The 21,651-nt window shown below is 42.4% G+C and overlaps 3 protein-coding genes and 1 long non-coding RNA gene across 6 annotated transcripts; 2 read left to right on the forward strand and 2 right to left on the reverse strand.

Annotated features, from left to right (window-relative positions):
- Positions 1-1,465: 1,465 nt before the first annotated feature.
- LOC135638609 (uncharacterized) lies at positions 1,466-4,507 on the reverse strand. 3 transcript variants are annotated; one of them, XR_010496673.1, is made up of 5 exons: positions 4,383-4,507; positions 4,050-4,274; positions 2,151-2,269; positions 1,923-2,059; positions 1,466-1,830 (listed from the first exon to the last, which is right to left on the reverse strand). It is a non-coding gene; the product is annotated as an uncharacterized LOC135638609 (long non-coding RNA). The 3 variants fall into 3 exon arrangements; XR_010496674.1 differs by lacking the exons at positions 1,466-1,830; positions 1,923-2,059; positions 2,151-2,269 and adding an exon at positions 2,470-2,849; XR_010496672.1 differs by lacking the exons at positions 1,466-1,830; positions 1,923-2,059; positions 2,151-2,269 and having other exon boundaries at positions 3,927-4,274.
- Positions 4,508-5,719: 1,212 nt separating this feature from the next.
- On the reverse strand, positions 5,720-8,393 carry LOC135638161 (probable methyltransferase PMT15). Its single transcript, XM_065151139.1, has 6 exons — positions 7,704-8,393; positions 7,091-7,301; positions 6,709-7,006; positions 6,229-6,621; positions 6,058-6,135; positions 5,720-5,981 (listed from the first exon to the last, which is right to left on the reverse strand). The coding sequence occupies exons 1-6, from the start codon at positions 8,391-8,393 to the stop codon at positions 5,756-5,758; spliced, it is 1,896 nt and encodes a 631-aa protein (XP_065007211.1). The 3' UTR covers positions 5,720-5,755.
- A 1,941-nt stretch (positions 8,394-10,334) lies between these two features.
- On the forward strand, positions 10,335-12,662 carry LOC135639130 (protein HOTHEAD-like). The gene is made up of 4 exons (XM_065152906.1): positions 10,335-10,338; positions 10,917-11,567; positions 11,666-12,063; positions 12,132-12,662. The coding sequence occupies exons 1-4, from the start codon at positions 10,335-10,337 to the stop codon at positions 12,660-12,662; spliced, it is 1,584 nt and encodes a 527-aa protein (XP_065008978.1).
- A 1,204-nt stretch (positions 12,663-13,866) lies between these two features.
- Positions 13,867-17,436, forward strand: LOC135638162 (F-box protein PP2-A13-like). Its single transcript, XM_065151141.1, has 3 exons — positions 13,867-14,572; positions 14,813-14,931; positions 16,852-17,436. Exons 1-3 carry the CDS (start codon positions 14,246-14,248, stop codon positions 17,279-17,281), a joined length of 876 nt encoding a protein of 291 aa, XP_065007213.1. The 5' UTR covers positions 13,867-14,245; the 3' UTR covers positions 17,282-17,436.
- Positions 17,437-21,651: the final 4,215 nt, after the last annotated feature.

Below are 21,651 nucleotides of genomic sequence, written 5' to 3' on the forward strand. Positions count from 1 at the left end.
TATTTCTTCTTTGACCCAACATTGACATCTAAAACCAATAGAAATCACCCTGCACAAATGCGTTCAATCTCTATGGGATGTAGTTAGATCACAGCTGGCCTTACAGGATTTCTATGGTGGCTTTCTTCGAATGAACTCTATCCATATATACTAGCTAATTATTCTATTTAATCTATTATAATCTATGTTGATAGGATAATTGACTTATTAACTTAATGAATCATAAACAAGACTCATATTACTTAAATTAATGATAGTATATTCATCAAGAAATTGTAATCTAATTCAATTCCTAGCATCTGAATCTTTCATCCTCTTTTCTCTTGTAACATGATATACTTGAGGCAAGTTCGTACGTTATCTTAATGGGAACTTGTTGTCGTGCCCGGGACTTGGTGAGCAGTTGTTTGTGGGCTTGCAGCTGTTTGTTCAACCTTGTAAAGCCCTTGTTTTCTCCCTCTCTCTCTTTTCTCTTGTGTACACAAGGTGCTCGTTAAATTGCTTGTAAAGCTTCCCCTCTTTTCGCGAGACGTCGGGACTTGTCCGTTACTCGTTCTTTTGAACTAATCAACTTTCTCTTTTACAGGTCCTTCGGGACATGCGAGAGGTTGCAAATGGGCTGATCTTTACGAAGCAATATCACAAGGGCGAAGCGCGACTTAGGCAACGCAAGCTAAGTTCGTGTCTTGGCCACAAGGGTGCCTCACGCCTTAGGCAATTCCAGCTAAGGCCGTGACACTATGGTAGAAATTGTATTGTATTTCGTCCATCATGAAAATGGAACCACCATCTGATCAACTCAAAAGCTTGGGCTCCCAAGACAACCATAATCAGATATCCTAACTCAATCCCATGCTGTAGATTATAAGTTTATAGTCAGGCAAGAAACTTGAGAAAAGATTAAAAATAATCTTAGACTGCACCATGTTCAATGCCTCCAAGTCAGATTTTCCCTTGTATAGCAGTGTTGATTGTAAATCTCGTAAGCTGCAAATGATCACGAGTGAAAAATACTTGTGATTGAATTCTTGGATTCTTGGGCATAAAACCTTGCTTTTGGATGAAAGAACTTCTACATACCTACATTTGGCAGATTTTGATAAGATCCTAAAGTCTTATCGTAAAAAAAAGGAAGGGAAAGGGGATGATCACTTCGAGGAGATCGGCCTATTGCTTCGAGGGGATCAACCTCCTTGATCGCTTCAAGGGGATCGGCCCTCCTTGATCGCTTCGATGGGATTGACCTCCTAGGGTTTATCAAAAGACAGAATAATATTTTTCATAGATTACTGAAAAAAAGCAGTTACATTCCTATTTATAGAGTTCCATCCAGAGTTCAAGACTTGAACTCTAATAATAAATAAATATTAAATAAACTTCTATTTGATTTTAACTGAATCAAATCGACTCAATAAACAATTGGACTAAACAGACTCAATAAATATTATTAAAAAATTTAGAAAAAAAATCGTGACAAATTTCTATGATAGGAAGCACAACAAAAGTGTCTGATGCACCCAAAGAATGTCCGAGGGAGACTCAAAACCCACCACTGAGAACAAAAGGATAAAAACTAGAAGCAAAATTCACAGTATGAGTAAATGCAGTTTGACCTCAGTCTCTGCATGGAAATGCTCAAAAAAGTAAGAGGAAACATCACTGAACAGTTACCTTCCTCTAAAAACATGAGCATGAATATACTTGCTAAGGTGGTGATCATTCACAGGGATGCAAAACAGATGCAGAGGGCTCCTCCTGTTCATGATTCTTGATGGCTTAGAAAAGCTTTGCTCTTTAGCACTTGCAAAAGGTTGGACCGTAGGCAGCTTCCTGTTCATCAATTAAGGACCTGATTAACTAGTTGCATGAAATGAGAAGCACAATGTACTGTCACGTTAACCAGGAAGGTACAGCTTCCAAACCTGAGATAGTACTGAGGGGTCGCACGATTACCGACGATCTTTCTCCAGGCTTTCTTTGCTATCTCATTTGAGTCACATCGCTCGTCCATTGAGGTGGATGCGACCCTGATGGATGGCAGATCCTGGACTAGATACTCCTGAAACAGAGACAAAAACAATAAACAAGCTTCCAACGCCATGTGATGATAAAAGAGAATGTATCTAATTCAGAGTGTACTCTATTTCTACCTCGAAGGAGATTTCTGAGACTCAGTGGATTTGTCATTGCAGTTGCATTATTCAGAAGGCTTACAAAATCAAATCTCTTTTCATAGAGCACCCATTTCAGAAATCAGTGAATGAAGTTCCTAGATTTAATATGAAGATCAGGAACACCATAACCCAATTTAATCCTAGGAATCCAGTACAATAAATAGGATGCATAATTTAGAAGAAAATGAGACTGAAAGAAGCAAAAAGACATCAAAGCTCAGAAAATAACAATGAATTGCCATTCCCCTCTTTATGTGAGAGCAATGATGATTTTCCAACACTTTCTATAACTAAAGAAAGCTAGGAATTCTTCCTTTCTTAATTAATAAGAGACTATTCATACAGTATCTGTGTACAATGTAATAGCTAGAAGTTACAACAGAAAAGAATGAGGACTCCCAAGAAGTATGTATGATGTTTAAAATGGACAAAGGTCATCCCAAGGAGACCAGCGAGCCTGGAGATGAAGAGTCTGATTCTTAGTTTCTGTGACTACCACGCACTCATATCAATTTTAATTTGCCTTCCCCTCTATACTGATCTAAATGATCAGCATGGTTTTGTTCTTCTTCCTCCTAGTCTTCATCTTCACAGTGCATGTTGGTTTATGCAATATAAGAGGCATCGAGGACTAAAATGGGCTCCCTTCATCAGCTTCTGTTGGAAATTAAACATCTGAGAAAATACAATAGCAGTATTATGAGTATAAATATCATATTCGCTGCAACATCAAATTATCAAGAATTTTCAGGCAACTACGGGAAGAAAATGATACTTTGTATTAGAAGCAGGGATGATTTGATGATTTGGTACTGGCAACAAAGAATCATTAAAATGTTATGCGGCCTGAGGTGGTAATTCCTAAATATTGTTTTATAGCTTTGGCAGTCATAATGCCATGATATATGGCTACTTCAAGAGTCAAGAATGAGTTAGATACGAAAGTTCAACATAATCTCTAGAAATGTGGGTAACGAAGTACATACTCAGATGAAATGGTTCTCATTATATGATAAATATGCTCTCTGTCCTGCTCATGAAAAAGAAGTATTCTTATCCTCATGGAAAAGAAGTAATGGGCATGTAAATTGTTCCAAAATCTGTGTTGCTGCTTTTAATCGATGAAAAGAAATCCTACTAGGAAATTTTGATATGGGTGAGTCCAATGATTGTCTTGCTCCGAAGGAGTAGCTTAAAAGTGATTACAGAAGAATTTCCCTTAAGAGGAAAACTGACACCCAGCATGGAGGGATCACATTTTGGCAGTACTCATTTATAAACTTGACACATTGTTTTGCTCACGTCTAGGGAGTAAACCTAAACAAAGGTCCTCCAAAGCATCATTTGATGCCATCAGTCACCTTCAAGTTGACTGATCAATAAGCTTGATTTCTGCAGCATGTCATATTTCCTAAAGTATGTATCTTGCCTCCCTTATTCTCCATTTCATGATATCAAACTAATTTGAAGGTCAAGTCCATAAAACAAGTAATCCTCATAAACAATTAGGATTTCACCAAGCCTTTAACCTTTTCTAGTCAATAAACACATGCATAGACATGTATACATATGAAAGAGGAAGAGAGAGTTTGGAGCTAAATAGCAACTCCATGCATTCAGAGTAAAGCCACAGAATTTACGTCCATGAATCAGCATATATACATCTTAACAAAAGACAGGACCATACTAGTAAAGATGCACATTACAGATTAAACAACTAAAGCGATTCTATCTCAGATAGACATCATAAGCTGATATCAGGAACCATCAATTGGTTGGTAGAATCATGTATTTGGAACATTTGTTTCGGTCGGACCAAACTGAAATAAGATAAACACAGCTCATTAACATCTCTCCTAGCAGAAAGAAACGTACAAATGTAGAAAAGAGTGAGTGAACTCAGTGATAGACAAGTAATGCAAGCTCATGCTCGACCATGAATACCCAAAGCATCAATCAACCACCGTCCGGCCCGGTGTTCGAAGGGATCAAAGGAGTCGTCGACGAGGTTGCGAAAGGCAGAGGCGGCAAGCTGGAGGGTTGGCGCCCTCGATCCAGTTGAATGGCCACCTTGCGGGTTCCGGTGGGCCTTCTCCCTCTCTGCTCCATAACAAAAGGAATTAGAACCACATCGACGACTAATAAGAAGAAGAGCACGGAAACGGCGATAAGCGATTACGAAACCGTTTACAAGAGAGGATCGGAGACCTTGGAGGAACTTGGCGGCGACCCGCGACTGCTGCCCCAAAACACACAGGCTTTAGGGCCTTCGGAGGGCTTCCGGCCAAGTCGATCGGACTTGAGTCGAACAAACTGAATGAAATGTAACGCACGACTTTAAAACAAACTGAACAAACTATATATATATATATATATATATAGTTTAAATTTAATAAATTAATGGAACAATTACCTCTTAATAATTATTATTAGAGTTGATTTAATGTCAAAATATGATGAAAGATTAAGTACATACGTCATATTAAGATTTCATTTTTATTATGAGCTATATTAATGTTTGAGAAGCATACTATCATTCATTTAGATTTAATTATTTTAATCAGGAGTTCAGATTCAATGAGAATGGATTAATTATTCTATCAGATCGAATCAGGATAAATTTACGAGTTCAAAATACTTAAACATAATTTAATAATAATAATAATATATCAGTCAAAAAGATTCAACAAGAATATTTGTTATTATTATTATTATTATTATTATTATTATTATTATTATTATTATTATTAACTTTTTCGGATCCTCCATGAGGATGAGTGCAGGATGAGATTTTACATCAAAAATAAAAAAAGAAAAATTTATATACTGATCAGTGATGAGGATAGTAATTATGATAAGACTCGACTACCGTCAAATGATGACTCACGCCTCGATCAACGCGATGATACCCGATCAAACGGACCAGAACACCGACCGAGACGCATTAATGCCTGCCCGGGCTCGGCTCCTCACGCCACGTCAACATCGGTGTTAGACGCTACCAGTCTGCCCCTTGCAAGCGGGCACATCAGGAAACAGTAAGCTTCCCTATAAATACCCTCTCGTTCATCAAAGAGAGAGGAGGAGACTTCTTCATCTCAAATCCCCTTCACGTCAACTAATTTGATCGTCAGAGGGGTCGGGCCGAGCATCCCGACCCGACCTTTGTGCAGGAGCAAAGCCGAAGGTCCCCGTGGGACGCGTAGACGAGGAGTCCTTGCTCGGAGGGGGTGACATCCCCGTAACGACCACCACTCCCGATCACCTCGGCTGGCTAAAGGCACACTCCGAAGAGATCCCCGTCGTCCAGACCCGAATTGAGTCGGCCCCGAGGCCACGGCCCCATGTTGTTTACACTAACAATCAGTAATAGAAGAATTGTCTTCGACCATCTCATTTTAGGTAAGAATTGCTGCTGGTGTAGGACTTGGTTCCTATACTATCTCCTCTTCTTCTATCATCTCTGTCAGAGGTGATACGAGACTGACGCAGCTCAGGTCCGGTTATGAATTGAATGAACTACCACAATAAGATAAAACAAGCTGTGAAATCAAAGAGTTAGATCTTCTGCAACCCACAACCTATTGCCGGTCTGGTCCCGGAGCAGTCCAGTAGGTCTTCACCACCAAAAGGAGCTTCTCCCTCTGCAGAGGGCCATCTTCATGGTCTGCGATCCGACTGTTCCATCTCATTCCATCCGCAATGCTCTTGATCTTGACCAAGATGTCAACATCATCTCTGATGATCACCGTGCCCTCGGGTCTCAAGATCCTATCCATCTCTAGCAGAATGTCCTCCATTTCGCATCTGGATTAGAAGAATTAATAATGAACCAACATGAGCTACATGATCTCGACGCAGAAGCAGAATCGATCCTTCTTACCTGTCCTTGTAAAGGTTGAACACCGAGTCGGCATGGAGGAGATCGTAAGTCCTTGGATACGTAGACATTGCCTCGCACCTGCAACGAATGGCACTGTGAGGACAGAGAAGCAGAAACAGTGGTGGTGGTGGTGGTAGCAGCACCAGCAGATCTGTGGAGTGAGTCACTCACCAGTCCTGATAGGTTCCAATTAGCCCACGCTCATAGATGACTCCCAGGGTGTTCACTTGAGAAGTTGTTGGGACGATGTTCATCACCCAGAGAGGATCATCGATCAAGGCGGCAGCAAAGCCACCAAAATTAGCGTTCATGTCGAGCAGGTTGCGGTATCTGCCCGCCTGACCCAGTTGGCCGATCACCTTCTTGTAGTATCCAACCCTCTTCTTCCACAGCCCGGTGTCTTGCAAGAACATCTCCGCTGTGACTCCAACAACGCTTCCACTAGCGATCCGTGGCGGCACCGCCGTAAGTCTCTCGGGCCACCTCTTCGGTGCCCCACCGGCAGTCTCTTCGGGACTGGCCACCTTAGGCAGAGGGACGATGCAAGTCTCCATTTTTGTGTACCTGATTCGAGATTTCTAGCAGATCATTACAGGAAAAGATGATCCTTTTCTCAGGCGGGTAGTGCAGGTGCTACGTAGAAGCGCATACCAAGCGGAGTCTGGATCTTGCGATTGGCAGAACTGAGGTGATCGAATGATCTTGCGATTGGCTTTGCAGCTGATGTGATCGACAGGCTTCTGCCAGATCGCAATGTCTCCTTTCTCCTTCAGTTTGTTCCAGCAGAGGCTCCTGGCAACAGCTTCAATGGCAGACTGCACCTCACTTAAATCCTCCTCTGTTCTGTTCCAACCCTTCCAGTGCTGCTTCCAGTTGATCGGTGGCCCGGAGAGAATCCAATAGCCACCGGGCCTGAGAATGCGGTCGATCTCCATCAAGTACTGCCCATCTTTTCACAAGAACATGACAGAGTAAGACGGGAGAGGAGGCGATACAAGAAGATGAACCAGAAGCGACAGAAGCAGAGAAGTACCATAGAGGTGCCACTGAATGAGGCACCTTGAGCAATGGGCCATGTCGAAGGCCCTCGACGGATAGGGGAGGCGGATGGATGCAAGCACGCCGATCATGGCAGGGACGCCACGCTCGAGCGCGAATTGGACTTGCGCCTCGTGCGAGTCCTTCGGCGCGAACGACATGGTTAGGACATTCCGAGAGAGAAGGTAAGCTCCCCAGCTCGCCACCTGCATCCAATCAGAGGGATCGAAGCATTCACCGATTTGTGAGAGAAAGATAGTCAACGAATCCAAGAATTCACTCGAGTTTTCTCCGACATGCAGGTTCATGGTCAAAAGAAGCGTTGACTTCGACCAGAATCTATCAGGCTAATCCAGATTTTTCTGACGATTTGTCGTAGAAAGAAGGAAAAATTCGTGTTGTTAATCAACCCTGTTCCATCAACAGGGAAACCTAATTTGAACCGACGCCGGGAATTTCAACAGATCAAAGGGGGAAGAATCCAATCTTAGTACTTTCCAAAATCGAATTTTTTGCCCGGAACCCCGTTGACCGCCGTCATTAAGCACGGAAAAGCAAGTAGGGTCAACAGGAACAGGGGAAAGAAGAACAAAGAAGGAACCACTCACCCCGCAGCCGGTGTCGACGGCCGTCCGGATCGACCCATCACTTAGAGAAATAAGCTGGTCGATGTCATCGATGTAGGTGTCGGCGCCGTTGGGGAACATGGTACCGCCACCGGGGAACCGGAACTTGTCCCCGTCGACGCGGATCCAATTCTGTCCCGCCTTCCCCACTGCGAGCTCCTTGTGCGGCACGTTGGCGAACCACGCCGTATCCCGGCTCGCTGGCCAAGGGAAGGGGCTCTTGTACCCGGGCGGCGCCGGGATCAGGCACTTGAGGAGCTCTCCTTTCTCCGGGCAGTGCCGCTCCCGGTAGATGAGTCGCTTCCGGTCGAACCGCAACGACCGGGTCCGGTCCTCGCACGGCGTGTACTCCGAGTATTTGACGTCGCACGCCGGAAATTCCCGGACAACCGGAAACCCTGTCGACGACTGGTCCGCCCCGTGGTGGACGGCGAAGTCCAGCGTCCCGGCGCCAACAGTTGTTGTCGTGGCAGGGGGGTTCCGGTCGCAAGAGACGGCGCTGAGAACGGTGGAGTTGAAGGAGGCGGAATCCCCTCCGTGATGGCAGATTCCGAGGAAGTAAGAGGCGGAACAGAGGAGGGCGACGACGCCGAGTTGCAGCAAATTCGTCCGCTTCCAATACGGCTGGTACAACTTCCAAACGCCCGAGGAAGGGGTGGTAGCGCCGGCCATGCTCACACTCCACGGAAAGGCGTCACCTTTAGCGCTTTATGTTGCCAAACGCGTCACCTTTAGTGGTTTCTATAGTAAAAAGGCCACCAAACGCCGAGGAAAACAGGATTAATTACATATTATCTTTGTAATTAAAAGGATAATTTTATACAAAATTTTAAAAATAATTTTATAAGATTAAAAATAAAATAATAAATTAATTTGATATATGGGATCATCTAACTTTCTTGTGGTTCAATTTAAGAAATGTATGATTAAAGGTGAAGTAACGATCATATCAAATTTTTTTTTACAAAAGATATATACAATATATTTACTCAAAAAGTCTAGCTTAAATGTAAAGCTTTAGCAACACTCATAATAATAGATGAGAAATTAAAAGTTAAAAAAGGTATAGGTTTGACAAATGCAAGATACCATGAAAGTTTTGTTAGAGGTTTTGGCTCATACCCAATCATATATTATTTTTTCTTGATGTACTATCCAAATTTAGGTATAGTTTAAGCAAATTTAACCTCTTAGGTGGTAAGAGGATTATGCATTATGTTACTAAAACTATAGATTATAGCATTTGATATTATCATAATTTTGAATGTAAATTAATTTAGTTTTACTAATAGTGACCGAGTGAGAGTTTTGGATAACAAAGAAAGTACTTCGTGCAATAGTTTTAGTTTTAAATCAAGAGTTATATCTTAGAGTTCAAAGAAATAAATAACTGCATTATCAACATCGGAAGCAAAATATGCAACTATAATATCTTCAGCTTGTCAATCAATATAACTTAGTAGACTTCTTGGAGATCTTCATCAAGAATAAAAAGAGATAACTAATATCCTTTATGAGAACAAAGAATTAATTATAATGATAAAAAAATCTAGCTATTTATGGAAGAATAAAATATATAGATATATGCTATCATTTCATTTGATATCATATAGCAAGTGAAGCTATAACATTAAAGTATTACAACACAAATGAGCAATTAATAGTATTCTCATCAAGACACTATTAAAATAATTAAACTTAATGAAAAGAGAAGATTGAAACCTCTCTCGTGATCACATAAGTGAAAATAATTGTAACCTCTAGAATTAAGTGAGAATAGAGAGGTTATACTATGATAAAGATCAATACGAAGGAGATTATAAAAATAATAAATCACTAATAAATTAGATGGATAATATATAATAAAAGTATATGAATGCAACCTTAACAATCGAGTCTTGTGACTCTTATCTATGGCTTGATAACTATATGAGATTTGTCATGATAAATTATGAGAAAAAAGTGAGAAAAAAAAGTGCAAAGACTTGTCTACAAGAAATAAAATTTTATTTCCCTATTGTATCATCCCTCAAATTTTCCTCTCTATTTCTCTATCTCTTTTTTTCTTTTTTCCATCGATCACTTTCATTTGTGAAGCATATGTATTTCATATCATAAATCGATATATATAACTACGAATCAAGAAAAAATATTGAGAATTGATTCACAGACAAGTACTTTGATAATACTATCTATGTCCTAATTAGCTCTACTAAAGTGATCCATGATATATGAAAAGAGATATCTGAGTCTTATTTCTAGTGTTCTTATCTAACATTGATATCTCTTGTAGTCTAACATTGATATCTGAGTCTTATGTCCTAATTAGTCTTATTCACACCCAGATATCTCTTGTAGTGTTCTAATTCATAAAACATTGATGCCTTATTTCGCTGAACTTTGCCTACAACTTGATTTTTGGTGCAACTTACACATTCATACTTTGGACATACAAGCCTAGAATATCTGCAAATGGAAGTCTCAAATGAGAGTTGGACAACATCATAGGATTCCCTTCATCACCTGAGCTACCTCGAGGTGTGAACAACTACATCTTTAATTCCGGCAATTGACTGCCCTCAGGTTGGTTAATTTCAAGCTATGAGAGAAGTGATGGGTAAATGAGGCTAACATGGTAGAAAGAATTTATTTTGTTTATGAGCAGTTGGGATTGATAAATCTTCAAGATTGTGCTCGAGTGGCACGTAAGCTTAGCTATGACTTCAAACACTTGCTATTTTGACAATGGAGAGGGGATTCAAGAGAAGGTGGATGGAAAAAGATGAAGTGGCACTACATGGGACGATCCATCGGACTTTACTTTCTTATTTGAGTTGAACGCGGTGGAACTAAACTAATCATGCATATTTGGTGTTAGTTTGGTGGAGCAACGTATCATAAGAGCCGAAAAGCATCGAGCCACGTACTGCGGCAGGTAAGGTGTGAGCAGATGATTAGATGTTTCGGGTAGACATCCTCTCTCGATCAACAGTTCACTGTAACCTATGTATATAAAATGATGCAAAAGGAGGATCCATAGCTTACTGCCGCGACTGCCATATTACTGTGCTTATTTCGTTGCTTCTGTTACTCAGAGAAACGTCAGTCTCTCTCTCTCTCTATCTCTATCTCTATCTATCTGGACGTAGCGAGCTTTGCAATCAAGTACTGATTTATTTCTTCTGTGATCCGTAGTAACATCTTCTGGCTGTAGCTTCGTTAAGCATGCAGAGGATGGTCCACTGGTCTCGTACCATGACTACATCATCATCGGCGGTGGGACTGCTGGCTGCCCTTTGGCCGCAACCCCTTCGCACGACTCCGACGTGCTGGTGTTGGAACGAGGAGGCTCCCCGTATGGCAACAGCAACATCTCCAACCTCGCGTCCTTCATCAGAAACCTCGCTGACGTCTCCCGGCCGACTTGGCCCACCCAGCACTTCGTCTCCGAGGACGGCGTCATCAATGCGCGAGCCCGCGTGCTTGGCGGCGGGACATGCATCAACGCCGGGTTCTACTCTCGGGCTAGTGGCCAGGAGGTGAGGGAGATGGGCTTGGACGCGGAGTTGGCGGAAGAGTCGTACCGGTTGGTGGAGGACGTGGTTGCTTTCGAGCCACAGCTGTCTGAGTGGACTTCGGCCCTCAAGGACGGGCTTCTCGAGACCGGAGTTACTCCGTACAATGGTTTCACGTACGAGCACTCGATAGGGACCAAAGCTGGGGGGACACCGTTCGATCACTATGGTCACCGGCACACGGCAGCCGACCTGCTCGAGCATGCCGATCCGAACAGCCTAACCGTGCTCTTGCGCGCCACGGTTCAGAGAATCTTGTTCAGGAAGAGAGGTGGGTCGGGCGCGCACTCTTAACACATATATCGATCATTAGATGCACGTAGTAGAACCAGCAGCGTAACATTTGCCTACAATTCGATACCGGTGCAGGAAGACAGACGCCACAGGCATATGGCGTGCTGTATTCGGACGAGATGGGCGGCATGCACGAGGCCTACGTGAAGGATGGCTCGGCCGGCGAAATTATCTTGTCAGCGGGAGCCCTCGGAAGCCCGCAGCTACTCATGTTGAGCGGCGTCGGTCCCTCTGAGCACCTCAGATCTTTTGGCATCGAGGTGGTATTGGAACAGCCGATGATCGGGCGAGGCATGTCGGACAACCCCATGAACATCATCACCGTCCCTTCGCAGCAGCCAGTCGAGATCAGCTCCATCCAAGTCGCCGGAATAACTCACTCAGGCAACTACATCGAGTCCTTTACCGGCTTCAACCTAGCAGCTTCTCTCGTCCATGACACCTCTGGTGGTGGTACAGAAACATCCGACCAGGTTGTTTTCAGATTTCTATCGAAGCTGTCGTCGAACCATATAACAGAATAATTGTGAGTAAATTGCAGAACCCTCAACTATCACCACCTCCGTCTAAGGAAGGAAAGCAAGACGTGTTTTCATTCCAAGTCGGCATAATACTTGAGAAGTTGGCGCGCCCTCTTTCTCGAGGTTTCCTTCAGCTCAAGAACCGCAATCCAGACGACAACCCCTCCGCCACCTTCAATTACTTCACGGAGCCTGCGGACGTTGAGGCATGTGTCGAGGGCTTAGAGACGATGAAGAGAGCGCTCGAGACGAAAGGACTGTCGAAGTTTAGGTACCCCAATCAATCACTGGAAGATCTACTGGCCCTCTCCGCGAGTTCGATCCCGAACCACCGTCCACGGCATGAGAATGACCCCACCTCCTCGGAGCAATACTGCAAGGACGTCGTGCTCACCATACACCATTACCATGGAGGGTGCTTAGTTGGCCAGGTGGTCGATCACGACTACAAAGTTCTTGGCCTTGACTCGCTTAGGGTCATCGACAGCTCCACGTTCAACTTCTCCCCTGGAACGAATCCTCAAGAGACCGTCATGATGTTGGGAAGGTAGCCAAACTTTGCTTTTCCTTGATGAACCGTTGCTCCATGGAGAGCAAAGGGTTTAGATAGGGTTAACAAAGTGTCTCTCCCATCAAATCAAAACGATCTCCCAATATTAGAATCTCTATTATATCGACCAATAATTTTGATCAAAAGCTAATTAAATTTATAATATATTTTATTTCATATTATTGGACCACATAATTTAAGAAATAGATCATCGTTTCGATGGGTCTGGTCCTCAAAAGGAAGCAGCAAATCTACAAGAGGATATCATTGATACTGTTGGGCTGCAGTGGAATGAAGCTTGCAGTACAATGAACTAACTCGTGGCTTCTCTCTTCACCTAATGATTAATGACCATCTTCCCTAAAGATTTTATTCTATTAACTAACGAAAGGACGAATCTATGTTTCTTGTACATATACTGTAAAACTTCGGCCTTAAAATATGGAAGCATTCCTCTCCCTTTGTTGTCTTTTAGAATTGAGAAAAAGTACGAAGGAGATCCATTGTTGCAACTCCTAGTTTTGCTGTCAGTGTCATTGATGATTGATTGGTCCATGTGATCAGTCACCACATGTCTTCGAAATAAACTCTGTTGACATATCAGAGAAGAGAAAACTATGACCTTAAACACACTAAACAGGGGAACACCAAAGGCCTGGAGAGGAGAAACTGATGCATGGCTTTGTGGGCAAAAGTATGCTGCCAAATGAAATATTTAATCCTTTTTCCCTACTTGTCTGCACTTTTAATCCTTGTTCATGGCTTGTTATCCAAGTATGAAGAACCCTACCGTCTTCCCTCGGACATGGGTGATGCATTGGCTTGCAAGTGCTGTTCCTTGTGCTCGTGTGATCTTTGGTACAACGGCATCTGATTACCCTACCCTGTGGTCTACACGTGGCGCAGCAATCCGTCGGAAGCAAACAATGACCGGGGAAGAAGACACAGATTGCTGTCGAACGAACACAGTTTCCTGGCTGTTTGTCGCTGGCTCTTTCCCCCACTTGACGTGTGATCTCCGGGTCTACGTACGATGTCCAATGACAGCTCGAGTGGCTGAGTGAGTCGTGGATTATTGGTAAGTAAGCAAAACATCAGTCTTTTGCCAACCTGTAAACAGTACTTTCGCCAGTACACGTCACACCGCCGCCACGGCACGCCGTGGATTCCGTCTTCTTCCTCCCGGCTTCCGAATCCAACGTGGCATGCCGTGGATTCTGTCGTCTTTATCTTGGCTTTCACACTAGACTAGAGCAGGGCCGGCCCCGCCACTTTGTGTTCGGGCTGCCCGCCAGCATTTCAATAGATAGATGCGCTATTCTTCTGACAGTCACAGCTCGTAGCCTAAATCCCTTCGGCTTCTTTCGGCGTTTCAAAGCAAAGCATCGAATCGAACAACAAAGCAACGGCGACTGATAGATCGCGAATCGATTCCGGTTCCTGCCTCCTTGCTCTTGTCCTCGAAAGCCCTCGTCTTTCCGTGAGCGCCCTGCTCGGACCGCTGCCATTGGGGTTGGGAATTGGTCGGATTTGTTTGCTTCGTGTGTTTCTTCCCTCTTGGAGGTGGTACCACTGATCTGGCTGATGGGTTCGTGGATTTCGAGCATCATGGGCCCGGAGAGGGAGGCGGAAGGCCACGACACGGGGCTCGGGTACCTGCCGGAGAACTGCGTCGCGGAGGTGATGCTTCACCTCGACCCGCTGGAGATATGCCGCGCCGCGCGGCTCAGCCGAGCGTTCCGAGGGGCGGCGTCGGCGGACTTCGTGTGGGAGACGAAGTTACCCAAGAACTACGGGCATTTGATGGAATTGGCCTCCGATGAGAAGAGCCCGTGCAAGAAGACGAGTCTTTGCAAGAAGGAGATCTACGCGCGGTTGTGCCGGCCGAACCCCTTCGATGGGGGCACCAAGGTATCTCCTTTTCTTCGAATTATATGAACAGGATAGTAAGAATCGGTGTTTTTGATGTTAAAGATGGCATTTTCGTGCTCAGATCATTCAATTTTAAGATCGAGATGAAATAATCTTTAGGATTCGGGTGGGGTTACCCTGTTTAACTCTGGAAAGAAATGGAGATAATTAGTAGTGGAACGAGCTATGGTGCTTTCTTGGGAATTCATCTAACGTTAGCTTCGAAACGTGGTGACTTAGGAATTCTGGCTGGAGAAGAGCAGCGGTGGAATTTGCTTGTCCATTTCCTCAAAGGCATTGCTGATCACGGGAATCGATGACAGGAGATACTGGAAATACCTTCCCACCGAAGAATCTAGGTATTAGATCTTGTCTATATACTTACAGTAGTATTTTTGGTGTGTTGGCCTTTACTGCAGAATAGAGTTTTAACTTTGCTTAACATGTGTGAATTTTCTCATCCAAAAGACCCACAATTTGGGTGGCACAAATCAACGGTCTTTAAATCATTGACAGGCATATGTTCTAAGATCTCTTAAATGCTAAGAATTGTACATAGGTCTGCAGTTGTCATTTGATATCACTGTAATGTGCCAAGATGCTTGTTGTGGATTTTTGTTTTTGCTCTTGAAGTTTTTGTGTCTTAAGCAATCTTAGCAAGGTTCTGTAGAATTTAAATCTGTTGATACAGGTTCTTTAGGACTCTTTGAACATGGCAGTGGTTTCTTGCAAAGGAATAACAGGCCTTGTTGATTGGCTTTGGAGGTATAGCATTTGTAACATCTCGATTAGTCTTACATCGGAAGTGGACAAGACTATGATATACTTAAAGGGTCTTATGGGTGCATTACTATTAATTTTAACCTGAGCATTTTGGTCGATGGTTTAAGTTCAATAAAGTAGATAAGCTAATTAATCTATCGGATTCTATTTTTCACATTGAGCCACATTTTTCATGGTCATGCGGCACTTATAATTGTGGGAGTGAGGCCCAACTTGTTTGTAACATTTCCCTCTTTGACTAATCCTTTAAATTTTATATGTTTATTTGCTTGTAAGTGTTTTGTATCTTCACTGCACAGCTCCTTCCTTTTTCTTGTTTACACGTTCGTTTGAGCTTTTTATCGGGCTTGTTTCTTGATTTTGTTCTTAATGAAGTGAGACAGTGATAGGAAGGTTCTTCATCGATACAGCAATCTGCTGCAGACAATTACCTTTTTGCTGAAAAGTAAAAGAGAGGAGTTTTGAAGCCATTGCAAATAGCTTCCATGAAATCAGATCCTAAAGCAGTTTTTAGACTGCATTTTTGCAACCACACTCTAGCTATCCTGAAAAATGGAGTGGGTATTGTTGTCTTTGACTTAAGAGATATTTGAAATTTGGCCTCTACCTTTTCATAATGCTAAGTCCTCTCATGACATACTGCTGCATCATTTAATTCTCGAGTAAGATGATCAGCTGAATGGTTTTTTGTTCCGTTGAATCCCGATTATTTTGCAGTAAGTTTTTGATTGCCTGATCAGTCCTTGTCACGATGTAACTATTAAACTTAATAATTCTCTAACGATGTAGATATGTCATAAATTGTAAGTTGTTAACGTGTCAACACTGATTTGACATGATCAAGGTCCCTCTCGACTGTGTCATGCAGTCATCTACTATTTACTATTTTTAGAGAAAGAACTGTGAATTTAATGACTCTCTGTAGATGAAGATGTAAATCGAAGGTTTAAGGACTGTTTGGCCAAGCAATAGAGGGTTAGGAGAGCAGTGTTAGTTGGAGTGTTGGCATCCATTTTTATCATACTTTTGATGTTAAGCATAGACAGATTAAGATGTGGCATCATAACATGTAAATATTAGTTGATAGTAACCTCTCACCCTTCTCATCTTCTCTTAGAGGTCACCACCCTCCCACCGAGAAGAGTAGTGTCCGATAGGTGGCACATATCCCATCTTCACATTGAATTGACATAGTCGAAGTCCTTCTCAGCTCTGTGATACATGTAGTTCATTTCTAGTCAGGTATGTGCTGTAGCTACTTGGAATCGGTTTACTAGTTTTGAATCAATACTTGATTATCTATAGCTCAACAAATTTTGATTTCTGATATTGGTTGGTGTTCAAATGTCTAAACGTAGTTTCAATCTTTGTAGGGACTTGCATTCGGAAACATTTCTAATCTTTAGAAATCAAATAATAATACAATTGTTGTAAACACATTGAGCTAAAGAAAAGAAAAAGGAAGTGACCATCGTATCGAATGTTTTCATTTGCAGGTTCCACATGATTGCATACCTTAAGCAAATTTGGTGGTTTGAGGTGGATGGGGAAATTGATTTCTGCTTCCCGGCCGGTACCTACAGCCTCTTCTTTCGGCTCCACCTGGGTCGAGCTTCCAAGCGTTTTGGTCGTCGGATTTGTAGCTCCGAGCACATTCATGGCTGGGACAAGAAACCGGTGCGATTCCAGCTATCGACATCGAACAGTCAGCAGACTCTATCTCAGTGCTATTTAGGCGATCCTGGGAGCTGGATCCTTTACTATGCAGGAGACTTTGTGGCAGACAGATGCAATGTTGCAACTAAACTCAAGTTCTCGATGACACAAATCGATTGCACGCATACAAAAGGTGGCCTTTGCATCGACTCTGTGTTGATATGTCCCAAGGGTTTTCGGCAGGGAAAGGTCTGTAGCACCAGGGTTTAAACTTGTAGATTAAAATATGGAAAGATATGGATGGCCATTCGAATTTGATGCAGTGTCCATAAATCTCTTTCTTTTTTCCATCAATCTTTAGTTAAAATGAGGAGCTTTTGTATGGACTTCTTTATATTAAGGTATTTGAATCTGTGATTGCTCTACTGTTTTTGGGAACTCTCTTCTTTCGCCATGGATTGTCTACTGTTTCATTGTAACCTTCTTGTCATGCGAACAATTACGTGTAATCATTTTTAATTATATGGTACTTTACCTCTTACCAACATTTAGTAAAATAAATATTCAAAAAAAATATTTTTTTTCTTACCACACATCTTTGGAGGGGTCAGTAAGAGTCCCATGATTGTTACTACAGTGATAAGTGAGTTGGGTATTGTAACACTTGAAAGCGTTGTGGCCATGGCGTTGAACAAGTGGGAGATGGTGGAAGATGCCAGAACTGTGTGGCACTTGCATGGTGGCCAGCAGGAGACGTACTGATAAGAACAAGGAGTAGAGTACTCTCTCTCTCTCTCTCTCTCTCTCTTTCTCTCTCTCCACCAACTTTCCATGCACAAGTGTCTGAAGATATTCATATGTGATATCAGGATAGAGATGGGCGAGAAGATTAACCTCATATTCATCATAAGCATAGGAAGAGTCAGGTAATAACTAATCCTTCCAAGTCACAGTATCTATAGGAATCATGAACTCTTTAGGTAATTGAGATCTGTTGCTTTCCAAGAGACCTCCAGAACTCAATGGATTCATTCAACTTGGTAAGTCCGAGCATGAAGACGGTCGTCACAAGTTGGAGGTGTGTGTGGATCCCATCATTTACGTACCAAATGCATTGACTTGTATTCGGCTTTCCTCGTCATCAATGAAACGACCTGTGGTTCTGAAAGCTCTGTCGGACCTTCCTTTGCTGTTAGACTTATTGGACAACCAAACTGAGCCAGTCGTGAGATGCAATTCTGTCTCTCGATCGACTGGACGACAGGCATGAACGTGAGCTACATCAACACCCTTCCTCGTGTTAGACCTGTTGCATGTCATGGCCACATCATGGCGTACGTAGTTAACTTCAGTTCGGCGGTTCCATGGAGAACCAAGAGGCATTTCTCTTTTGCAGCGCTGTCCATCCAACTTGTTATGGTAAATAACTTTTTTTTAGCCGTGGCCTCGGGGCCGACGCGGCTTGTTCGGGGGTCCGAATGGCGGGGATCCTGCTCAGCGTGCCTTGGGTCCTCTTGGCGACCGACCATGGTGATCCGGATGTTCCGTCAGGGAGGAGCTCTGCAGCAGCGTCAGGGAGGCGGCGACCCCGTCTCGCACCTGCACGAAGGTCGGGTCGGAAGCTCGGCCCGACCCCTCCGACGATCAAGTCAGTGATGTGAAGAGGATGATGGGAGAGGGGATGCTCGTGTTGTGAGTTGCCCGTCCGTCTTCATTTAGAACTCTAGGGTATTTGTAGTTGGGTTTGATGTTACCTGATGTGCCCGCCTACCGGGGCAGAGCTGTACCTCTGATGGCGTCTGACATTACCGTCGGAGTAGCGTATAGGACCGAACCACCGCAGGGTATGGGCGAGCCTAGGTTGATGTCTTTCTCTGCTTCGGCCGAGCGCGCGGGGTCAGACGGTGGAGTCGTTGACCGGGAGCGGGTGACATCGGCGCATGTCAAATCGGCGTTAATGCCCACTTCCTAGGGCAATGTGTCGTAAGTGTGACGGGTGTCATGGTGTGTTACGTTAAATTTGTTTTTACCCCTATCACAACTCGCTATCCCTTCAATTCGATTTAGTCTTTAATCAATATGGAGCCGTATATTTTGTCTGTTGACAGTGACCTCACTGCCCGAAATATCTTCTACACTTAATTGCAGAGATCGCAGTGCAGTTGGTTCGTGCAAATTAATAGAGGTGATTGAACTGCCATCTGTGGTCGACAAGTCTGTCCGATGGCGATGGTTCTGAAGTGGGAGAACAATATTTCATTTAACGAAAGCTGTACTTAGTTATCTGCTCAAGAAAACGTGTCATCAGCAAGAAAACGGATGTCCCTTACAAGTACACAAGGGAGATAACATTAAGTTTTTTGTGAAGTCTTTAGTGCTTCTTCCCGAACGATGATACTTCAAATTCTATGACGAGCCTCTCTTGGATGATTATTATTCAAGTGTTTTATATTTCAATGCCATCCACCAATCTAAATTACAACATACATAGGACAGGATTCTGTATCCAGAATTTTCTTCTCGTCTGATGTGGCATGCCGGCCTTCACTTATTGGACTCGCGAGACAAGTGTGTAGGAGAGCACGAGATAATTTTTGGAAGAGACGACTTGCCTGTATTTGGTCGCCTACTTCTGTCACAGTCAGACACTCCTGTCTTGCATTAATGAATTGGCCATGCTTCTTATCACGTGAATGTGTGTGGTTTAGAATAAGAAAGGAACTTGATGAGGAGATAGCCACGCTATTATATATCACGAAGTATTTGATAGCAGATAAGACTTTTTTTTTTTTTTTTACTGTACGAGAAAATTGTTAGACAGTTAAAGAAAAACCTTTTCTTTCAACATATATAAATAAAATATTATATCCAACATGTGCTTTCTAATATTCTATTTTGATATAATTTACCAGGCTATGTCGATGGTTCTCTCAGTTTCAGCAAACTTATCTCATCCTTTAAACTATTCAAGTCTATGTCGCTGGATCCATTGCCCCACTGATATCTTCTTGTATGACTGTTACAGAAGCTTGGTACAAGTTGCAAACCATATTGGCAAATCGCTCGTGTACTTGCATGCTTGATCTTCTATCAAATTTAATAAAAATGAAACAAGAGGGAAGTACTATTGTTGATTATCTATAACATATTAAAGTTATCATCGATGACTTGGCTTTGATAGGTCATTCACTTAGTGATGAAGAAGTCCTAGTTCATACCCTGAATGGTCTAGGAGATGAGTATAAGGAACTAGCAACAACAATTCGAATATGCGACTCACCAATATCATTCGAAGAACTCTATGACAAGCTGATAGACTATGAGATGTATTTAAAGCATGAGGATAAGTTGCCGGACCAACCATCACAACTCAAGTCAGTCAAAAATAAAGGAGGAAGAGTAACTAATACAATAAAAATATCAATAAAGGTTTGGCTATGTCGTCTCTTGAACTTATGGGTCTCAAACAAACCCCCCCTTATCTATGTCATCAACATTTCAATCATAACTATCAAGGTGGCAACTTCATTTATCATCAGATCTAGCATTCTGACCTCATAAGTTAACAAAGAATCGTTTGCCAATTATATTATAAAGTTGGACATTCCGTGAAAGTCTATTAGTCTCGACCTAGACTCCATGCTCCATCACGGTGGCCTCAGGTGAATCTCATGACTACTTCGATTATGAGCCAACCTAATTGGATTGTGGACTATGGTGCATCTCATCACATCACCTCCGATCTTCAAAACTTATCTATCCATAACAACTACGGTGGAAATGAAGATATTATCATCGATGATGGTAAAGGAATTCCCATTACTCATACTGGTTCCATAATACTTAATTCACTTACCACAATCTTTAATGTTTTGTATGCATCTTACATTAAACGAAACCTTATTTCTATTTCTCAATTTTATAAATAAAATAATACCTCAATTGAATTCTTTTCTAACTTTTTTCTTGTTAAGGATTTGAGCACAGGGTATCCTTAGTCTAAGGCTAGAATAAAGACAACATTTATAGGTGGTCGTCAGCTTTGTAAATAACCCAACCCACTATTCACTCTTCAGTTGCAGCTCTAGTTGATGTGTGGCATCGTCATCTTGGTCACCCCTCGTCCTTTATCTAGCAAAAATTACTTTCTCGTTATTCTCTTTCTACCTTTAAAACCAATAACATTATAACATATTATGATGCTTGTCGTAGCAATAAAAGTCATATACTACCTTTGGAACATCCTTCATATCTTGCTCTATGCCATTTGAAATTATTTATACCGATGTTTGGGGCCCCGACCCAACCCCTTCTTTTGACAAGTTCAGATTTTATGTTATTTTTGTAGATTATTTCACTAAATATACATGGTTATATCATCTCTACCATAAATTTGAAGTTTTAGCAATCTTTATCAACTTTAGAAAGTTGATCGAGAATTTCTTTTAATTTTCTATTAGAACAGTTTACTCTGATAGTAAAGGCAAATATCAAGCCCTTGCATCTTACCTCATAGCTTGTAGTATATAATACCTTAAGTTACCCCCTCATACTCTTCAATTAGTTAGTTCTGTCGAACACAAGCATCGGCATATAATTAAAATTAGTCTCACACTTCTACATCACGCATCCATGCCACC

The sequence above is a fragment of the Musa acuminata genome, chromosome BXJ3-5 (assembly GCF_036884655.1).
Source record: "Musa acuminata AAA Group cultivar baxijiao chromosome BXJ3-5, Cavendish_Baxijiao_AAA, whole genome shotgun sequence".
NCBI classification, from domain to species: domain Eukaryota; kingdom Viridiplantae; phylum Streptophyta; class Magnoliopsida; order Zingiberales; family Musaceae; genus Musa; species Musa acuminata.

What these genes read in the sequence shown, in the direction of transcription:
- LOC135639130 (XM_065152906.1), top strand. An exon ending in AATCTTGTTCAGGAAGAGAG is followed by an intron (nt 11,568 to 11,665) that starts GTGGGTCGGGCG and finishes ATACCGGTGCAG; the next exon opens with GAAGACAGACGCCACAGGCA. An exon ending in GTACAGAAACATCCGACCAG is followed by an intron (nt 12,064 to 12,131) that starts GTTGTTTTCAGA and finishes AGTAAATTGCAG; the next exon opens with AACCCTCAACTATCACCACC.
- LOC135638161 (XM_065151139.1), bottom strand. Translation starts at nt 8,393, where the DNA reads ATGGCCGGCGCTACCACCCCTTCCTCGGGCGTTTGGAAGTTGTACCAG. An exon ending in CATTCAGTGGCACCTCTATG is followed by an intron (nt 7,007 to 7,090) that starts GTACTTCTCTGC and finishes TCTTGTGAAAAG; the next exon opens with ATGGGCAGTACTTGATGGAG. An exon ending in TTCAACCTTTACAAGGACAG is followed by an intron (nt 5,982 to 6,057) that starts GTAAGAAGGATC and finishes CTTCTAATCCAG; the next exon opens with ATGCGAAATGGAGGACATTC.
- LOC135638162 (XM_065151141.1), top strand. Translation starts at nt 14,246, where the DNA reads ATGGGTTCGTGGATTTCGAGCATCATGGGCCCGGAGAGGGAGGCGGAA. An exon ending in CCTTCGATGGGGGCACCAAG is followed by an intron (nt 14,573 to 14,812) that starts GTATCTCCTTTT and finishes GTGGTGACTTAG; the next exon opens with GAATTCTGGCTGGAGAAGAG. An exon ending in CTTCCCACCGAAGAATCTAG is followed by an intron (nt 14,932 to 16,851) that starts GTATTAGATCTT and finishes TTTCATTTGCAG; the next exon opens with GTTCCACATGATTGCATACC.